Source organism: Poecilia mexicana, unplaced genomic scaffold (assembly GCF_051168715.1).
Source record: "Poecilia mexicana isolate PSO_F unplaced genomic scaffold, ASM5116871v1 scaffold_5, whole genome shotgun sequence".
Classification (NCBI taxonomy): Eukaryota; Metazoa; Chordata; class Actinopteri; order Cyprinodontiformes; family Poeciliidae; genus Poecilia; species Poecilia mexicana.
The window spans coordinates 27,568,250-27,584,898 of NW_028263374.1; the positions used below are offsets into that span (position 1 = coordinate 27,568,250).

The 16,649-nt window shown below is 41.4% G+C and overlaps 3 protein-coding genes across 3 annotated transcripts; 2 read left to right on the forward strand and 1 right to left on the reverse strand.

Annotated features, from left to right (window-relative positions):
* Positions 1 to 5: 5 nt before the first annotated feature.
* Positions 6 to 1,592, forward strand: LOC106908151 (zinc-binding protein A33-like). Its single transcript, XM_014974142.2, has one exon. The coding sequence runs from the start codon at positions 260 to 262 to the stop codon at positions 1,421 to 1,423; it is 1,164 nt and encodes a 387-aa protein (XP_014829628.2). The 5' UTR covers positions 6 to 259; the 3' UTR covers positions 1,424 to 1,592.
* A 1,086-nt stretch (positions 1,593 to 2,678) lies between these two features.
* On the reverse strand, positions 2,679 to 16,403 carry nol8 (nucleolar protein 8). The gene is made up of 18 exons (XM_014974144.2): positions 16,348 to 16,403; positions 15,299 to 15,543; positions 14,614 to 14,676; positions 14,194 to 14,272; positions 12,614 to 12,770; positions 9,743 to 10,041; positions 8,155 to 8,393; positions 6,654 to 7,663; positions 5,923 to 6,105; positions 5,721 to 5,849; positions 5,526 to 5,616; positions 4,779 to 4,914; positions 4,610 to 4,693; positions 4,166 to 4,464; positions 3,936 to 4,095; positions 3,516 to 3,577; positions 3,283 to 3,365; positions 2,679 to 2,984 (listed from the first exon to the last, which is right to left on the reverse strand). Exons 2-18 carry the CDS (start codon positions 15,417 to 15,419, stop codon positions 2,925 to 2,927), a joined length of 3,255 nt encoding a protein of 1,084 aa, XP_014829630.2. The 5' UTR covers positions 15,420 to 15,543; positions 16,348 to 16,403; the 3' UTR covers positions 2,679 to 2,924.
* LOC106908154 (nuclear factor 7, ovary-like) lies at positions 10,235 to 12,359 on the forward strand. Its single transcript, XM_088005823.1, has 2 exons — positions 10,235 to 10,703; positions 10,795 to 12,359. Exon 2 carries the CDS (start codon positions 10,812 to 10,814, stop codon positions 12,195 to 12,197), a length of 1,386 nt encoding a protein of 461 aa, XP_087861949.1. The 5' UTR covers positions 10,235 to 10,703; positions 10,795 to 10,811; the 3' UTR covers positions 12,198 to 12,359.
* Positions 16,404 to 16,649: the final 246 nt, after the last annotated feature.

Here is a 16,649-nt window from a genome sequence, read left to right on the forward strand (position 1 = left end):
CAGTTTGTGATTATTGGTTCCTGCAGAGAGACTCCCAGACGATCAGATTCACCTTCAGACCAAACTAGCAGCTTCCTCTGAGTGAGTCCAGCTGCAGGAGAGAAAAGTGGAAACCTCCAACTCTGCTGCTTCAAGCTGCTCTCACTGGAGGTGAGTTGGACCAAAACACTCAGAGTCACTTTGAGGGAAGTTAGTAGAGGAGGGAGGGGAGCCGAGACTGACTGGACCTTCTGTGTTTTCAGTTTCATTAAGAGACAAAATGGCTTCCAGGTTAGAGGAGGATCTCTGCTGTCTGCACTCTGAGAAACTCAAACTCTTCTGTCTGGTCCATCAGCAACCAGTGTGTGTCATGTGTAGAGATTCAGAAAATCACATCAACCACAGTTTCAGACCCATCCATGAAGCTGCTGGGGATCACAGAGAGAATCTGAAAACATCTCTGGAGTTTTTAAAGATGAACCTGGAGCTCAGGAAGAAAGTTCAAGAAGATTTTGATTGGTCAGCAGAACACATGGAGATGCAGGCCGAGGACACAGAGAGGCAGATTGTTGAGCAGTTTAAGAAGCTTCATCAGTTTCTAGCAGAGGAAGAGGAGGCCAGGCTGGCTGCACTGAGGGAGGAAAAGGAGCAGAAGAGAGGGATGATGGAGGAGAAGATGGAGGCTCTGAGCAGAGAGATAGCAGCTCTTTCAGACACAGTCAGAGCCACAGAGGAGGAGCTGAGAGCTGCAGACGTCTTATTCCTGCACAACTACAAGGCTGCAGTGGAAAGAGTCCAGCGCTGCCCCCTGCTGGAGGATCCACAGCTGCCCTCAGGAGCTCTGATAGACCAGGCCAAACATCTGGGCAACCTGGCCTTCAACATCTGGAGCAACATGAAGGACATGGTGACCTACACTCCTCTGGTTCTGGACTCAAACACGGCCTATCCAAGCCTCCTCCTGTCTGGAGATCTGACCAGTGTGACTACACAAGCAAAGCAGCAGCTTCCTGATAATCCAGAGAGGTTTGATGAATGGTTTTCTGTCCTGAGCTCTGAGGGCTTCAGCTCAGGAAACCACAGCTGGGATGTTGATGTTGGAGACAGTGAAGGCTGGTGGCTTGGTGTGATAGCAGAGTCTGTCCAGAGGAAGGCAGACATAGAGTCTGTAGGATTCTATAAAGGTGATTATTCAGCAGAGGATCCATCAGCTGATCCCATAGATCTGTCAGTGCAAAAGAAACTCCAGAGGATCAGAGTGAATCTGGACTGGGATGGAGGAAAGCTGTCGTTCTCTGATCTGGATACTAACACACACATACACACCTTCACACACACCTTCACTGACAAGATGCTTCCATTCTTCAACACTTGGGATCAGTTTAAGATCTTACCAATGAAGATCTCAGTGATCAAACAGCCTGGCCCCCTTTTTACAGCCTAACGAATCATTGAATAATGCAACAACCCAATTTAGGTTCTCTACTGTCTGAATGCCTGTAGATTCAATCAATGTGTCTCTTTTTCATCCAACATTTCTGTTAAAAATATAACATCAATGTTGTGCTCAGTGATGAAGTCTTAATTAAAAATAAGGATGTGATGTTTATAAATCCAGTTTGTGTTTTAGTGTTAGATACATTTTCAGAGGTTGCTTTAGACAGAGGAAAAATCTCAAGTTTTATTTTTGATAGCTGCATTTCATTTTATTGGTAATGTTATTTCTCTCACTAAATTTTTCTTTAGTCTTTTACTTTTGGTTGTAGGTGTTTTATGCCATCCTGGCCAAAGTTCATCCAGACCATGTCATATTGAGAGAGGCCTCTGACGATGTTTATTGCCTTCCTGAGACGGCAGCAAACATCCAGCTCTAACACGATGGAGCAATCTCTACTGTGGTGTGAACTGTGTTCCCATCTTTAGTCATTCATTTATTTTTTCCAGTTAAGTTTAGAAGTAAATAAATAAGGGTGAGTCAGGAGAAAACTGCAGAATGACTAAGTCGCTTTAAATCAAGGCTTATAATCCATTAGCTTAGAGGTGCTTTGATTAATAATAAGTGGAAAATAGATTAATTCTTGTCTGGATTATAATTTTCCTTTTATTCTGTCACTGCAATGTAAGGTTTCTTACTTTGTGTGTTAATTGTGTTATATTTTTATAATGTAAAATTACTGGAAATGTGCTTCACTAATAAACTTGTTTTAATTTCCATCAAATCAAAAGTATGGATAAAAAATGAGACGGCCATCAGGTCACAAATCCAAAGGTATAATTTACATCTGTAACTAAATTAACAACAAAAAGAAACACAAACTGAACTAAAAAAATTACTTCTTATAGAATAAAAGTTTTTTATACTTTTCATACTCATTCAGGGTGAATTTGATAAAAATGGGTTTTATTTCAATCATCCCGTCGGTCAGTTGATCTGAATCCAGAGTCCAAATTCATAGAAGCTGTAAAACAACATTTCCTGACATCACTCTGAACTATGGAAACCCAAAGTGTGCAATGGTGGGAAAAAAAATCAATATTGTTCAAAAATTTAATCTTCAAAAGCATTAAAAAAAATGTATAGCCAAGTAATTTATAGAGGATGAAACCTTTTAAAATACATGCCTGATTTTTGCATGAAACTGAACAAATTTACAAATATTAAAGAAAATTATTTACAAAAAACAGACAATAAAGAGTCATTAGATCAAAACTTTGAGATTTAATATTTTACTAATGTGTGAGCAGAGTAAAAAATGTATAGACATATTTTCAAATATCTTGTTAAATTATTTTCTGAGTTTCTAACACTTTTTTATTTTTGCTTTGTTTTAATAAAGTTTTGTTCACCTGCTGCTTTGCTGCAGCACAGAACCGGTTCAAACTCAGCAGCGAAACCAAAACTCTTCAGAGCCAAGCTCACTGGCAGACTACACTTCCCATGATCCTCAGGTCTTCCGAGCGCTTCTCAGCTTCCTCTGGGCGTCTCTGTGCTTCTTGCGGTATTCCTGAGAAAACGAATAAAAGAAAATGTATTTATTAAATCTGCCTTATTTGACTAGAAACTTATTTCTGACTGTTCTGTTCTCTGCAGAAGGATCAGAGCTGAAATGTTCTGTGATAAACAACCATGTGGGTCAGACTTTTCATTTTCCTGCTTCTGATCATCTCAGATCCAACATGTAAACATGTTTCTGCAGCTTGTTTGATTTAAAGCAACTGCAGTTTGAAACACATTCATTCTGCCTCTAGAGAGCAACAAAGTGGACTTTAAGATCAGCTTTTTTTGGTGGAGCTGATAGAAACCTGTCTGAGCGTGCTGGTCCTCTCCTCCCACTCCTCCCTCTGCTCCTCCAGCTGGGAGGTCCGACAGAACAACCTGGGCCCCTCTGAAGGACGAAACAGGGAGCTGAGATTAAACATGATTAAAAAAAAACTCCAACAGAAGAGAAAAGTCAAGATGTAAAGATTTAATTCTCCAAAAAACATCAAACCACCATAACAAAGTGTCAGTAAGGAGCCCAGAAGGTTGACCTCACCTTTCAGTCTGTGGTCATCAGAAGAAAAGAAGAAGAAATCAGGCTGTGACGGCGTCTCCTCCCTGTTAAAGATGAAAACGAATGGAAGAGATTTAATCTGAATTCCAAGTGATTATTTTATCTTCTCCAGAGCCTCCAAAGAGCAAAACGTTACTACAGGAAGATCAAGTGTTTAGAGAGAATAAATGTGTTGATCTATTAAGGAAGAAACTCCATAACGGAGTTGTTTTTTTACACAACTGATAAATAAATGCAGGTTATTTATTATTTACTGGTAGATTTATCCACCAATCACGAGAAACCTGGTGTGACTTCAGTGAATCAAAGTCAAACCTGCTGGTTTCCTCTGATCACATTCAGGTTTGGATTATTGGAGAAAATAAAACCAAACTGCAGCAGTTTGCAGGATTTTTCCCTCACTTTGTGTTTTTAGCTTCAACGCTGCTCTGCTGCTCCTTCTTCACTTGCTCCTCCTCCTCCTCATCTTCCTCAAGCTCGTCCTCAGAGCTGCTGTCATGGAAACGTGGGTCTTGGTGCCAGGAGACCTTCGGCGCCTGGATCTTCTCAACTTTGTACTCGGCTGTTGGGAAGATTGAAGAGATGAACAGAGATCTGCTCCATGTCTGGTGAGCGGATCTGATGAGACTCACCCATCTCTCCGCTTCCGGCTGCTGATTCGTCTCCAAAGAAGGAAAATCTGAATCCAGAGGATTCCTCTGACTTGGAGCTGGGATCAGCTGACAGGAGGGAGGGCAGCAGCTGTTCTTCCTCTCCTCCTCCCTCTTCTTCCTCCACTTCATCCCAGTTTGTCCCCTCCTCTCCCTCAGCAGAGCCGTCGTTCGTCTGGCCGAACACGGCCTTCAGGTCTCCGGACACCTGGAAATAAATCTCCTTGGAAACTTCAGGCAGCTTCTGAGCCTCTTCCCTCTTCTTCCTGCGGGCCGCCTTACTGCGAACAGAACAAACCTTCAGGAGTCTGACTCCAGTTTAAAGCTCTGATGATTTGTGGATCTTCTGAGTTAAACTTTCACAGAATCCACACAGATTCAGGTGATCAGAAGTCATGAGTGATAGGATGGCTGTGGTTCCTCTACCTCTCCTTTTTGGTTTCTTCTGTTTTGGTCTCGAATGCAGCGTGCTCCTCTTTGCTCGGGTCGTAGTGCAGCGCCGACACGTCTCTGCAGACACAAAAACAACAGATTTAAATCTGTTCAAACTCCACCTCTTAGTCCAGGCAGAGCTGGAAATCAGACTGACACCCACCTGAACTGCTTGGCTTTGCGGGCCGTTTTGCTGCTGGCCTGTTGGCCGGTTCCGAGGACGCTCTGCAGGATGGATAGATTCTTCTTCTTCTCCTCCTCCAGAGCCTCTTCGTCCTCCATCGGACCCTTCTGAACTTCTGAAAAACAAAAAATGAAAAACCCTTCAGAAGGTAACAGAGGGAGGTTCATATTGTCCCACAGCTCCACAAAACAATGAAGTTCTCATTGGTTCTGATGGAGCGGGATGAGATCGGGATGAGATCAGGATGAGATCAGGATGTGATCAGGCTGCTACAGACGTCATGAAGCAATGAACCTAAAAGAATCAAACTGGTTCTGATTGAACTGAACTAGTTCTTGTTCAGTGAGAACTATTGTCATGATAACACATTTTGCTGGATGATAAATTGTCTCAGAAGTTATTGTAATAAACAATAATAACAATATTAATAATGCAATATAACATTCTCAAAGATCGATAAACTTTAATTTCTAATAACCTTTCAAATAATGGAATAGGAAGACATTTTAAATATCCAAAATAAATAAATAAAAAAAATGAAAACAATAAATAAATGAATTATAATTATATTTATATAATTTATTTTATAAATAAAACTGTCCTTAAAAAAAGGAATAGTTGAGACAAAAACACCAAACTCAAGACTTTTGTCATCCAGTTTTTGATCTCCACTCCTCTTCCTCCCTCCTCTTCCTCCTGACTCGACCTTCATCCAAACCTTCTCACCTGTTTCCTCTTCCTCCTCTTCGTCCTCCAGAAAGCGGGAGTCCATCCGGAATCTCTCGTCCGTCCCAAAGCGAGACTGCAGCTCCATCAGCTGGATGACAAACAAACACCTTGGTTTCAGAACCAGAACCAGGACTTTAACTACACCAGATTGAGGCAACGCTGCAGATCATAATCTCCACATGACAACCAGACCTTCTGTCCAGCTGGACCTTCAAACTCCGGCCTGATGTCAAATCTGCTGCCATCCTCCTCTTCATCACCTTCCTCATCATCATCTTCGCTGTCATCAAACAGCCGAGGACCCGACGGCTTCAGGCGCTCCTGAAAACAAGCAGAGGAGCTGAAGCCACTGGGACGATCAGAGCTGACCAAACGCTCTAAGATCCTCACTCACGGCTTTGTGTGGGGCGTTCTGATTGGCTGCTGCTGCTCCATCAGCTGTGGCTTCGTCTTCTGATTGGCTGTCCTGGAACAGGGGCTTCTTTGACTCTTCGACCGCTGAAACAACTTCCTGTTTTTCCTCCTCATCGTCTGAACCAAAGATGATGCGTTTTCCTGTGGTTGGAGGTGGAGCATCCTGGTGGAATAATAAAATAGAATAAAAAAATGGAGGACAACCTTGACCATCATCTTATTGAGGCTGACTAGAGAAAACAGAGTGTCTTCAGTCAGAGGCTTCTTAAAATTTGCTGTAATACAGACAGCTACAAGAGATCTCTCCTGCCAACAGCCATCACAATCTACAATGATTCTGAAGAATTTTAATTAATATGAGTTACAACATTTAATTTCCCTTTGGGATCAATAAAGTAAATCTGAATTTGAAACCAGGAAATAAAGTTTCATGCGTCTTTATTCAACTGAAAGTTTACAAAAAAGCCCAGTAAGTTATTTAGGGGAAGTTAAGTTCGCTAAACGTTTTCAAAGTTAGCAAAAACGTTAAAGCATTAAATGAAATCAGTTCTGCTTTTAGTGCATTAATGTTCGGATCATTAAAACAAATACTGATGTCTGGAATCAGAGGAGGTTGTTCTAAAGAGCAACGATCCTCTTCCATCCTGGATATTCAGAACAGACTGGACAGAACCGGAGCAAGATACCGGATGGAAAACCAGGAACACCCACCAGGTTGGCCAGAGCTCCCTGGATGAGCTTCTTATGCTCCTCAGCCTCCTTCTGCCTCTGCTGGAGAGCAGCCAGCCTCCTCATGTTGGCCTTCCTCTGCAGCTCCTCTTCCTCCTTGGCTGCTAACGCCACCCGGGGAGGAGCTTCCTCTTTCTCCTCTTCCTCGCTGGAGGAGGACTTGCTGCCTGGAGCAGGAGCTCCAGCCTGCTGCTCTTCTTCCTCAGAGGAGCTGCTGGATGAAGGCTGATCCTCTGCAGACTCTTCCTCCTCTTCTTCACTCCCAGAGGAAGAGTCGGTCTGTGGATCTCTGAGAGCTTCTGGTGTTTCTCCATGTTTCTGTCTCTGGATGCCTAAAGCTTCATCCTGCTCTTGTTCCCTCTTCCTCCTCAGACGCCCGTCAGTTTGAGAAGTTTCCCTCTGCGTCGCTGTTTCCTCTGAGGGTTGCAGAGACGCTGATGTCACTCCTTCTACTTTCTTCTTCTTCTTCTTGTGTTCCTCGTCGTCGTCGCCGCTGCTGTCCTCCCCCAGGATGGAGGCGAGGATCTCGTCGGGGGTGATGGCTTCCTTGCGCGCATGTCGCCCCGGGAGGTCAGGCTCCGGTTTCAGTCCGGATCCGAGGATGCTGGGAACTTTGCTCTCGGCCAGCCTCTGTAAATCAGCCAAGGAGATCCTCAGATAGTTGGAGTTAGCAGAAAACAGGGCTGGAAAATCAAAATCTGAAGACGAGTCTGAAGAGTTTCCCTCCCCCTCTTCATCATCCTGGTCACTGTGTGAATCTGATGAGTGTTTTCTCGCGGGACGGACGCCAGCTGGGTTCTCTCTCTGCACAGAGGATGAGGGTTTACTGGAGGAAACGTCTCCAGGCGTAGTTTTTCTTTTCATTTGTCTCTTCTTGTCTGAAAACTGCTGGGCTGGTGGTGATGAAGGTTTCTCCTGTGGGGGGGCAGGTGGATTTCTCCTGGACTCAAACAGTTCATCTGTGTCAGCAGAGTCGTAGTCTTCCTCATCTCCTGGAATCAAATGGAGAAATCAGGTAAGCTCCAAGGTTAGTTTTTATCTTTTCCCGTCTCTAAGTTTGCACTTTAAGGAACTTTATTAAATCCTTCATTGACTCCTGAATTTCAGTTACAGTTTTTCTACTTTCTAATGTTTCCATTTCTTCTCCGAACACTGAGGACCTTCCTAAACCATGAAGGTCCACCAGGTCTTCCCTCCAGCTGTTAATTTGTCACATTCTTCCTACAAACTCATCTCAAGGGGTCCAGCAGGAAGTCTAGACTCCTCTGAAGGGAACATCAGGCTCCTTCTCTGCTCAGTGACGTCTGGATTGTAGAGCTGGTTCTCCAAGTAATAGCAGCTCCATGAGGTTCTACCAGCTAACGATGGATGATGATCCTTTACTTGGTGTTTCTCAGGGGTCAAAGGTCATTCCTTTTAATAATTAGGATCACATACTGATGACATATTGATTGAAAATCCCTGTTTGAAGCATTTCTGTTACCTTTGGATCCTGATTTCACCACGTAGTCGAGTCCCACCACCTCCAGGTTGTCGATGTCTTCCGCCTCCTGCTGCAGTGCATCATGGGAGCTCTGCTGGGCGGCCACCAGACTGCGGATTTCCTCGTCCGAGTCGACGTCGCTGTCAAGGAACCAGCTCTCCTCCCTCTGAGCTGCTCTGTGGTTGGTTGGCAGATCAGAGCCGTTGGTGAGCTGATGGACTTCAGAGTTCTGTTCGGATCTAACAGGAGAAGAAGAAAAAGAAGAAGAAAGGAAGAAGCATGGATTATAAACATGTTCTACATGTTTCATTACTGTCTCCTTTTCACTTGTTAGTCTGTTAGTTGTTGTTGTGAATCATGTGACTTTTGTTTTTCATGTCTATGTGGTCACTAGTCTGCTAAATAATCAGTAAACTTTAAAAGATAAATTAATCTGTTGTTGCAGGATCATAACCCTGAAAATGATCACACTTTCAGTGTGACCCCATCTGGAGGCCGCCTCCATTTTTGTTGTTTGCACCACGTTGGGCGCCAATTTGTTGGGAATTAATCAGTGGCAGAAAATATAAAGTTTAAATCAACACAAAGACTCTCAGGATCTCTCTTCACAAGACATGAGATTTTAATAGTGCATCTCCATACAGGTCTTTGTCAAAGAACGCCAACGTCTCCACATTTTGATATTTATAGAACGTATAGAGATCGATTTCCACTTCTGTCTGTGTGTTTTAAATTGTCCAGTAAAACCATTTGACCTAAATAAATCCTTTGGCTCCAATTTCATTGGTCGCTTCCAGAGTTTCACAGAATCATCACAGCTGGAGTTTCTCATAACTAGACTATATGATTGTTTAAAATAAAGCCTCAAATAATCTTTCTACATCTGACCAAGTTCTATTTTTTTCCTGGCAGCTGGTCTTGCTTTTAACAAAGAACTCCAATAAACATCTTTCTAATAAAAACATGCTGCCTTTATAAAAAAATACAATCATTCTTCAGAGCTTGGAACATCTCCACATTTGGGTTTAGCCTATGAATTTTAAACTCAAGTCTCTGCCTCTGCTGCCTCCACATGGTCAGGTTTAAACTGTTATCTGAGCTGCTTAGCAGCTCTGATTGGCTCTTATTGACTCTGCATTTCCAATGGATCTCATTAAATCAGCTTTAAGGAGCCTTTTCAGAACCGTTTCAGTCTCCGTTTGCAACAAACATGACAGGTTGCAGGAAAGTGGAAGAGCATGAGAGGCTCCAATAGAGAAGTAATCAGTTTGGGGAAAAGTAGAGAAGAACCACCACAAACATCTGAATGAACCAAAGCAGGACACGGGGTTTCTGTATACGAACAGAACAAACAAGGCAAACTGAGGCCAGAGATCCATCAAACTATCTTCCATCTCTTATCAGAACCTGGGCCCAACGACACACCATGAAAACGTTTTTCCTCAACATTCTCCAACAACTATTCTGTTAAAAAAAAAATCAACAGTTCATGAGATGTTGTCACATCAACTTGGTGCTAAGTTTGTCTGCGGCTCCTTTGTGTAAAAACACTTCCTTAAAAACAAGTAAGAAAAATTTAAAAAGTCACCTGATCCTGCTGAAAGTGTTAAGAGAGTCTCCTGGATCTGTGCGACTCTTCTTGGGTTTGATTGGCTCGTATGGGGGGAACTCTCCCCTCCTCCTCTTGCTGATGTCATCATCCCCTCCCTCCACCTGCCAGGTGAGCTGGGTGACTGACAGAGTCTCATCTGGATCGGTCCGGTCCAGTCTGCGGATGTTGTGGCAGTACTTTGACGGGTCGTACTTCACTGTTCGAGCTTTGCTGCCTTTCTGACACCTGAGCTGCAGCACAGGAAGGACTCGACCGAATTTACTGACCACCCAGTCCTGAAAGCAGAGAACAGAGTCAACATCTCCACCTACACACACAAACCTGCGTTTTATAGAGACCAGCAGATGAAACCAGCAAACATCAGCAACCAGTATGGAGCTCAGATTAAAACATCTGATTCTGTCACATTTAACAAAACACAAAGTGTGAGACAAAGAAGTCAGAGAATAATAAGCATTACATTAAAAACACATTGAACAACAAAAACTGAGTTGTTGTTGCAGCTGGTCTGGAGGAAGAGGAGCACTGATCATTGGTTGATGAAGATCTTGGTAAAAAGTTTCAATCAGAGCTGAAATCAGGGTAGTTTATTCTACCGTCTATATTACAGGTCTTGGTTTGATCTGAGCAGAGAAAAATAAAACTTGTTATTCAGTGAGTTTTATAGCAGTTCAAATGTTGAATTTTGGACGTTGGAACAAAACACACCTTGATTATGGCTGAGGCAGCATGTCTAACAGCTTTAAGCTCCGCCCCTAAGCTGTTCTACTTGAACTAAAGCAGGAAGCAGTTTGTGATTATTGGTTCCTGCAGAGAGACTCCCAGACGATCAGATTCACCTTCAGACCAAACTAGCAGCTTCCTCTGAGTGAGTCCAGCTGCAGGAGAGAAAAGTGGAAACCTCCAACTCTGCTGCTTCAAGCTGCTCACATTGAAGGTGAGTTGGACCAAAACACTCAGAATCACTTTGAGGGAAGTCAGTAGAGGAGGGAGGGAGCCGAGACTGACTGGACCTTCTGTGTTTTCAGCTTCACTCAGAGACAAAATGGCTTCCAGGTTAGAGGAGGATTTCTGCTGTTCGGTCTGTCAGGAAGTCTTTAAGGATCCGGTTGTTTTGTCATGTAGCCACAGCTTCTGTAAGGAGTGTCTGAAGAGCTGGTGGAGAGAGAAACCATCAAGAGAGTGTCCAGTTTGTAAGAGGAGATCTTCAAGGTCTGATCCACCTTTAAATCTGGTTCTGAAGAACCTGTGTGAGACTTTCTTACAGCAGAGCGATCAGAGACTTTCAGAGGATCTCTGCAGTCTGCACTCTGAGAAACTCAAACTCTTCTGTCTGAACCATCAAGAACCAATTTGCTCCATCTGTAGTCATTCAGAAAAACACACCAGCCACAGATTCAGACCCATCCATGAAGCTGCTCAGTATCACAGAGAGAATCTGAAAACATCTCTGGAGCCTTTAAAGAGGAAACTGGAGCTCAGGAAGAAAGTTAAAAAGAAGTTTGATCAGACAGCAGAACACCTGAAGGTCCAGGCCCGACACACAGAGAGGCAGATTGTTGAGCAGTTTAAGAAGCTTCATCAGTTTCTAGCAGAGGAAGAGGAGGCCAGGCTGGCTGCACTGAGGGAGGAAAAGGAGCAGAAGAGAGGGATGATGGAGGAGAAGATGGAGGCTCTGAGCAGAGAGATAGCAGCTCTTTCAGACACAGTCAGAGCCACAGAGGAGGAGCTGAGAGCTGCAGACGTCTTATTCCTGCACAACTACAAGGCTGCAGTGGAAAGAGTCCAGCGCTGCCCCCTGCTGGAGGATCCACAGCTGCCCTCAGGAGCTCTGATAGACCAGGCCAAACATCTGGGCAACCTGGCCTTCAACATCTGGAGCAACATGAAGGACATGGTGACCTACACTCCTCTGGTTCTGGACCCAAACACGGCTCATCCAGGACTCCACCTGACTGACGATCTGACCAGTTTAACTTTCAGAGACAAACAGCAGCTTCCTGGTAATCCAGAGAGATTTGATTATGATGAGTGCGTCCTGAGCTCTGAGGGTTTTAACTCAGGGAACCACAGCTGGGATGTTGATGTTGGAGACAGTGAAGGATGGATGCTTGGTGTGATAGGAGAATCTGTCCAGAGGAAGGGAGACATACAGTCTGGATGGTTGTTTATATGGTTCTATGAAGGTAAATATAAAGCACGTTCTCCACCAGCTCGTCCCACTCGTCTCTCAGTCATGAAGAAGATCCAGAGGATCAGAGTGAATCTGGACTGGGATGGAGGAAAGCTGTCGTTCTCTGATCTGGATACTAACACACACATACACACCTTCACACATATCTTCACTGACAAGATGTTTCCATACTTCAGCACTTGGAATAAAGTAAAACTCTTACCAATGAAGATCTCAGTGATCAAACAGCAGCTCTGATGTTCTCAGCATGAAGAACAAAAAGTCCAAATGAAACCTTATTGATCAGATTGAAACTCTGTGATTTAAACAGCAAACTGAAGATAATCTGATGATCTGCTTGTTTCAGCTCCACTTAATAATCATTCCAGATGCTAAAAACTAAATGTGTCATGAAGTGGATGATGTGAACTTTAGTTCGGTTCTGACAGCCGATCCAGGTGTGTTGATCCTGAACAGGTACCAGGTGAGGTTAGTGGAGACATGAGGACACTGTAGAGCTCTGCTGATGAAACAAACTGAGATCCAAACATCCAGACTGATGAACAGAGGAAAACTCTGAGAGGTTTTCATATTTAGAAAACCTCTCTAAATCTGCTGAAATGAGGAACATTTCAGCAGATTTATCAGGAACAGGAAGAAGCTGACACACCAACCTTACATCCTGGTACTTCAGATCCCGGCACCGCAGCCTTCATGGTGAAGTTTTGGACTCCAGCTTTGCTCCATGAATCCAGAAGTTTCTGCTTCTTTGCTTCAGTTGTAGATCTTTGAAGATGATGATCTGCTGCCTGCTGACGCTCCTGAGCCAACCTGCAGCACATTTATTAACTTAATAACAGAGTTTTCATGCTCTCCCTCTGCATTATGGGTAACTCCTAGTACTCTAGCCTCAAGCCACAATCCAAAAATACAACTGTTGTGTTAACTGGTTTCTAAATTGTCCCTATAAATGAACGTATTCATGATTGTTTGAGGGTGGATTTTGCCTCTCAGCCAATGACTGCTGGAGATCAAACTGTCAGCTGCAGCTGAATATGATCTCAAAAATGCTGAAATCAAACATTATTAAAGGTATTTAGAGTTTAATCACATGGTATCTTCTTCTCTCTGATAATTAAACCATCAGATTCTTGTTCATAAAACTGATTCTGTTAAAATCACTGAAGTTTTGACCAATTTGACTGATTTAGATTCATAAGACAATACAAATTATTTCCTAAAATACTGAGAGCTCTTCAAAAACGTATAAATATTTTAAAAGGTAAAATGTTTATTTTATTGTTATCAAAGTTGAGGCAGAGTATTTATTTAAAACAAACTAACAGCCTGATGTGTTCATCTCTATATGAGGAAAGAAATACATTAAGGAGAACAAGCTGTGATAAACTGAGTTTGTTTTTACTGACTGCTGATTAAAGTTTCAGTGATAAAAATGAAATGAAAATTGATGCATCATAGCCTTGATTTAATAATGTCTTGTCCATGTTTATCTTTTATATAAAAGAAAAAAGACAATTTTTTTCTTTTAAAAATTCCCATTGAAAGTCTCTGATGTTCTCATTCTAACAACTGCTGAATTTGTTTTTGTTTATTTAACACAGGGACAATGTGCAAACACTAATATAAGATGCTTTGAACCAGACTGAGTTTAAACTAGTTTCCACCAATAGTCCCTAAGCAGGGGAATTAATAAAACAGGTTAATATCATAAAACCTACATTGAAAGTTGTTATATGCTCTATACAAACACTATAAAGTCATAAAATTACAATACAAACAGTACTAGATGCCATTTTTAATTAACTGACCACTGATGATAATCAGCCAACTTATTCTTAAATCAGCTCTGATCTGAGATGAATTTATGAACTATTGAAGAACTCTTTTTTTTTACGGATATATTCAAAACTGATCTGCAGATCAGAACTTAGAGAACTGAAAATCTGTGTCAGCTGGTAAAATCCTGATCAGTGCATCTCTAGGACAGAATAAAAACTTTTTTCAATCCATAAATCCAGCAGCTTTTTAAAATATTTTCTTTTTCAAATAGTCCACTGACATAAATCTCTGTCTGCTGTACTACATTTTATCTTCAGATCTTCTGTATAAAATTTAATTTCTTTCCCAGGATGTAAAGTTCAGTAATAAAGTGAAACTCGAGTCTTGTTTTTTATGTATATGTGGACCACTAGTCTGCTAAATAATCAGTAAGCTTTAAAAAATAAAAATTAACCTGTGGAGGAAGCTCTCCTTGGCTGCTTCAATCTGCAGAGTTCCTCCTTTCCATTTGGATTTATTAAGAACCGTCATACCTGCAGAGGAAACACGAAGAGGTAAAACCACCTGAACTCTGATGTCACATAAATCTCAGAGTATACAGAAACACTGGGGAAAATTTCACCTCCTCTGATGTTCTAAAACATCAGATTATTAGTTTCAGCGCTGCTTAATGTCATTTAATACTCTCTACATCAGCTCTTTATTTATTAGATAAAAATCTGCAATCTGTCTTAAGGGAAATAAATAAATACTACATGTCTGACAATATCTCGCTGTCATCAGGTCACAGGATGGAGTTATTTTATCTTACAGAGAAAGTTTCCTGCAGCTGCTTCAAGGTGGAAATATTGACTGTAGAAGTTTCTTCACTTACATTTCTTCAGGTCTGCTTCAGAAATGTTGATGTTGATGTAGGCGAATGTTTTGTAAGGAATACCTGCAGGAAAAAATAAGACAATAACATCAGGACATCTGATGGAGCCGCAGCAGGAAACAGGGAGGATGTTCTCTAAGAAGAATCCTGATTTTAACCAAAAACCTTTAGAGTCATTCTTTTCTTGGTTTGATTGAAAAATATTGCAGAAATTTTAAGCTTTCAGCAGAAACAAATATTCAAAGAAAAATTATATCCACTAATTTGGTTAAAATACTACTCAGTTTTCAAAGCAGTTTTGATGTAAAATCAAAATAATGTCAGAAATGTCAGAAAATTTTTCATATCACTACAATCTCTGAAATACTCAAAAATTTAAATATACATTCTGGTGAGGCTCATCTGTCAGATTAAACAGCAACCATGACAAATATTTCAGCAGCTATTAAGCATAATTTCTTTCACCCACATTTCTAAATTATGATGCTTTTTATTTATCTTATGTTAAGATCTTTATCTTAAAGGCCATGTTTTCATTAACTGCCTCATTGAGTGAGAGACTTACTGATTCTCATTTATTATACATGACAGCTATGAGTTTGGATGATAACCTCCAGTTGGTGGTTATGATATTAAAACACATTAACTTATTTTACAACTCTCAGACCATCAAGATCATTCTCACCCTCCTCATCCTTCCTGGTACGCAGCTCTACATCCAGAACCTCTCCAAACTTTTCAAATCGGTCCTTCAAATCCTTCTGGGTGACCGTGTGGTTCAACCCGCCGACGTAAAGCCGCCGCATTGCGCCGAATCCACAAAACCAAAGTCACTGCAAGAACAGCAAACACCAGCAGCCTGTAGCTAACACGGCCATCCAGACATCTACTGATGTGTGAGGAGCAGCATCAGTTATTTCAGCAACAAACCTTAAAAGGAGACAGAGATGTTAGAAAATGGAGCAGCTCCTTATGTGAACAGGCATTTCTGTTTCTATAGTCGAAAGGTTTTTAGGGTTTAATCATTTTTCTCTGAAAACATATTTAAATTGTTCAACTCATTAGTTCATCAACATCTTTGTAGGTCAATTTGGATAATCAGTTTAATAACAGTAAAAAAAGTTTATATATATTACTTCTAACTGATCTGTCCTGGTCTGGGTTTTTGGGTATGATAAAAATTACATCAAACCAAACAATACAATAAAGATATGATATAGCCCGAATTTATGAAGCTATGTAAACAGTCTAAGGGTTTATGAATAGGGGAAAAGCACAAAATATCCAAAATACATTGAACATAAGTCGCAGGTTGCTTGGAGGAGGATGAGAAACACTGTTACAAGTTCAAACAAAGTAGTGGGAATAAAATTTACAAGAAAGTGCATGTTATCTAAGATCAAACAACAAATCAAATGGATAAAGGAGCTGTCGGGACAGTTGTGGTGATGCTGTCCATTTTAAATGGATTACTGACGTCTACAGGAGGAATCTGTAAGTAATATCCAGGTTTGAGATATTTTTGCAGGTAACATTAAGCTGTTTTAAAGGACAGAGGAACAGAAAACATGAGAATAAACTCGTAATCATTTCATGTTTAGTATTAGATTCAAACACACAGAGACTGAGCAAAGTAAGACTACCTCATGTACAACGAACACACACATCAAAAAAATATAAATTAATTTTAAAATCTACAGGCTGACAGCAAAAACAGAAATTTCTAATGTTTACCTCACATGTATTCAGCCGGTGCTTCGCCCTTTCGAGTCCGACTGACATTTACTTCCGGTAGTTTATCTGAAAACGTTCCGCGTACATTGTAATTTATATTAATGTAAAAAAACACAATGGCAGCATTTTAAATATTGAAAGAAAGATCTAGAGGAAAACAGATTTTAATAAAAAAAAAAATACATATACAAAATTAAAAAAAGACAGTTTCTCGGGTTTTCTCGAGATATTTCCTGTGTCTTGTCTACTGTGTAGAGGACGAGGGGATGTGTCACCTTTTTGCGCCCGAATAAATCTTATTT

Excerpts from the sequence above, each read along its gene's own strand:
- LOC106908151 (XM_014974142.2), top strand. The coding sequence starts at position 260 with ATGGCTTCCAGGTTAGAGGAGGATCTCTGCTGTCTGCACTCTGAGAAA.
- nol8 (XM_014974144.2), bottom strand. The coding sequence starts at position 15,419 with ATGCGGCGGCTTTACGTCGGCGGGTTGAACCACACGGTCACCCAGAAG. Across the intron at positions 14,273-14,613 it reads TGAAGCAGACCTGAAGAAAT|GTATGACGGTTCTTAATAAA; the intron begins GTAAGTGAAGAA and ends TTTCCTCTGCAG. Across the intron at positions 12,771-14,193 it reads AAGGAGAGCTTCCTCCACAG|GTTGGCTCAGGAGCGTCAGC; the intron begins GTTAATTTTTAT and ends AATGTGCTGCAG.
- LOC106908154 (XM_088005823.1), top strand. The coding sequence starts at position 10,812 with ATGGCTTCCAGGTTAGAGGAGGATTTCTGCTGTTCGGTCTGTCAGGAA.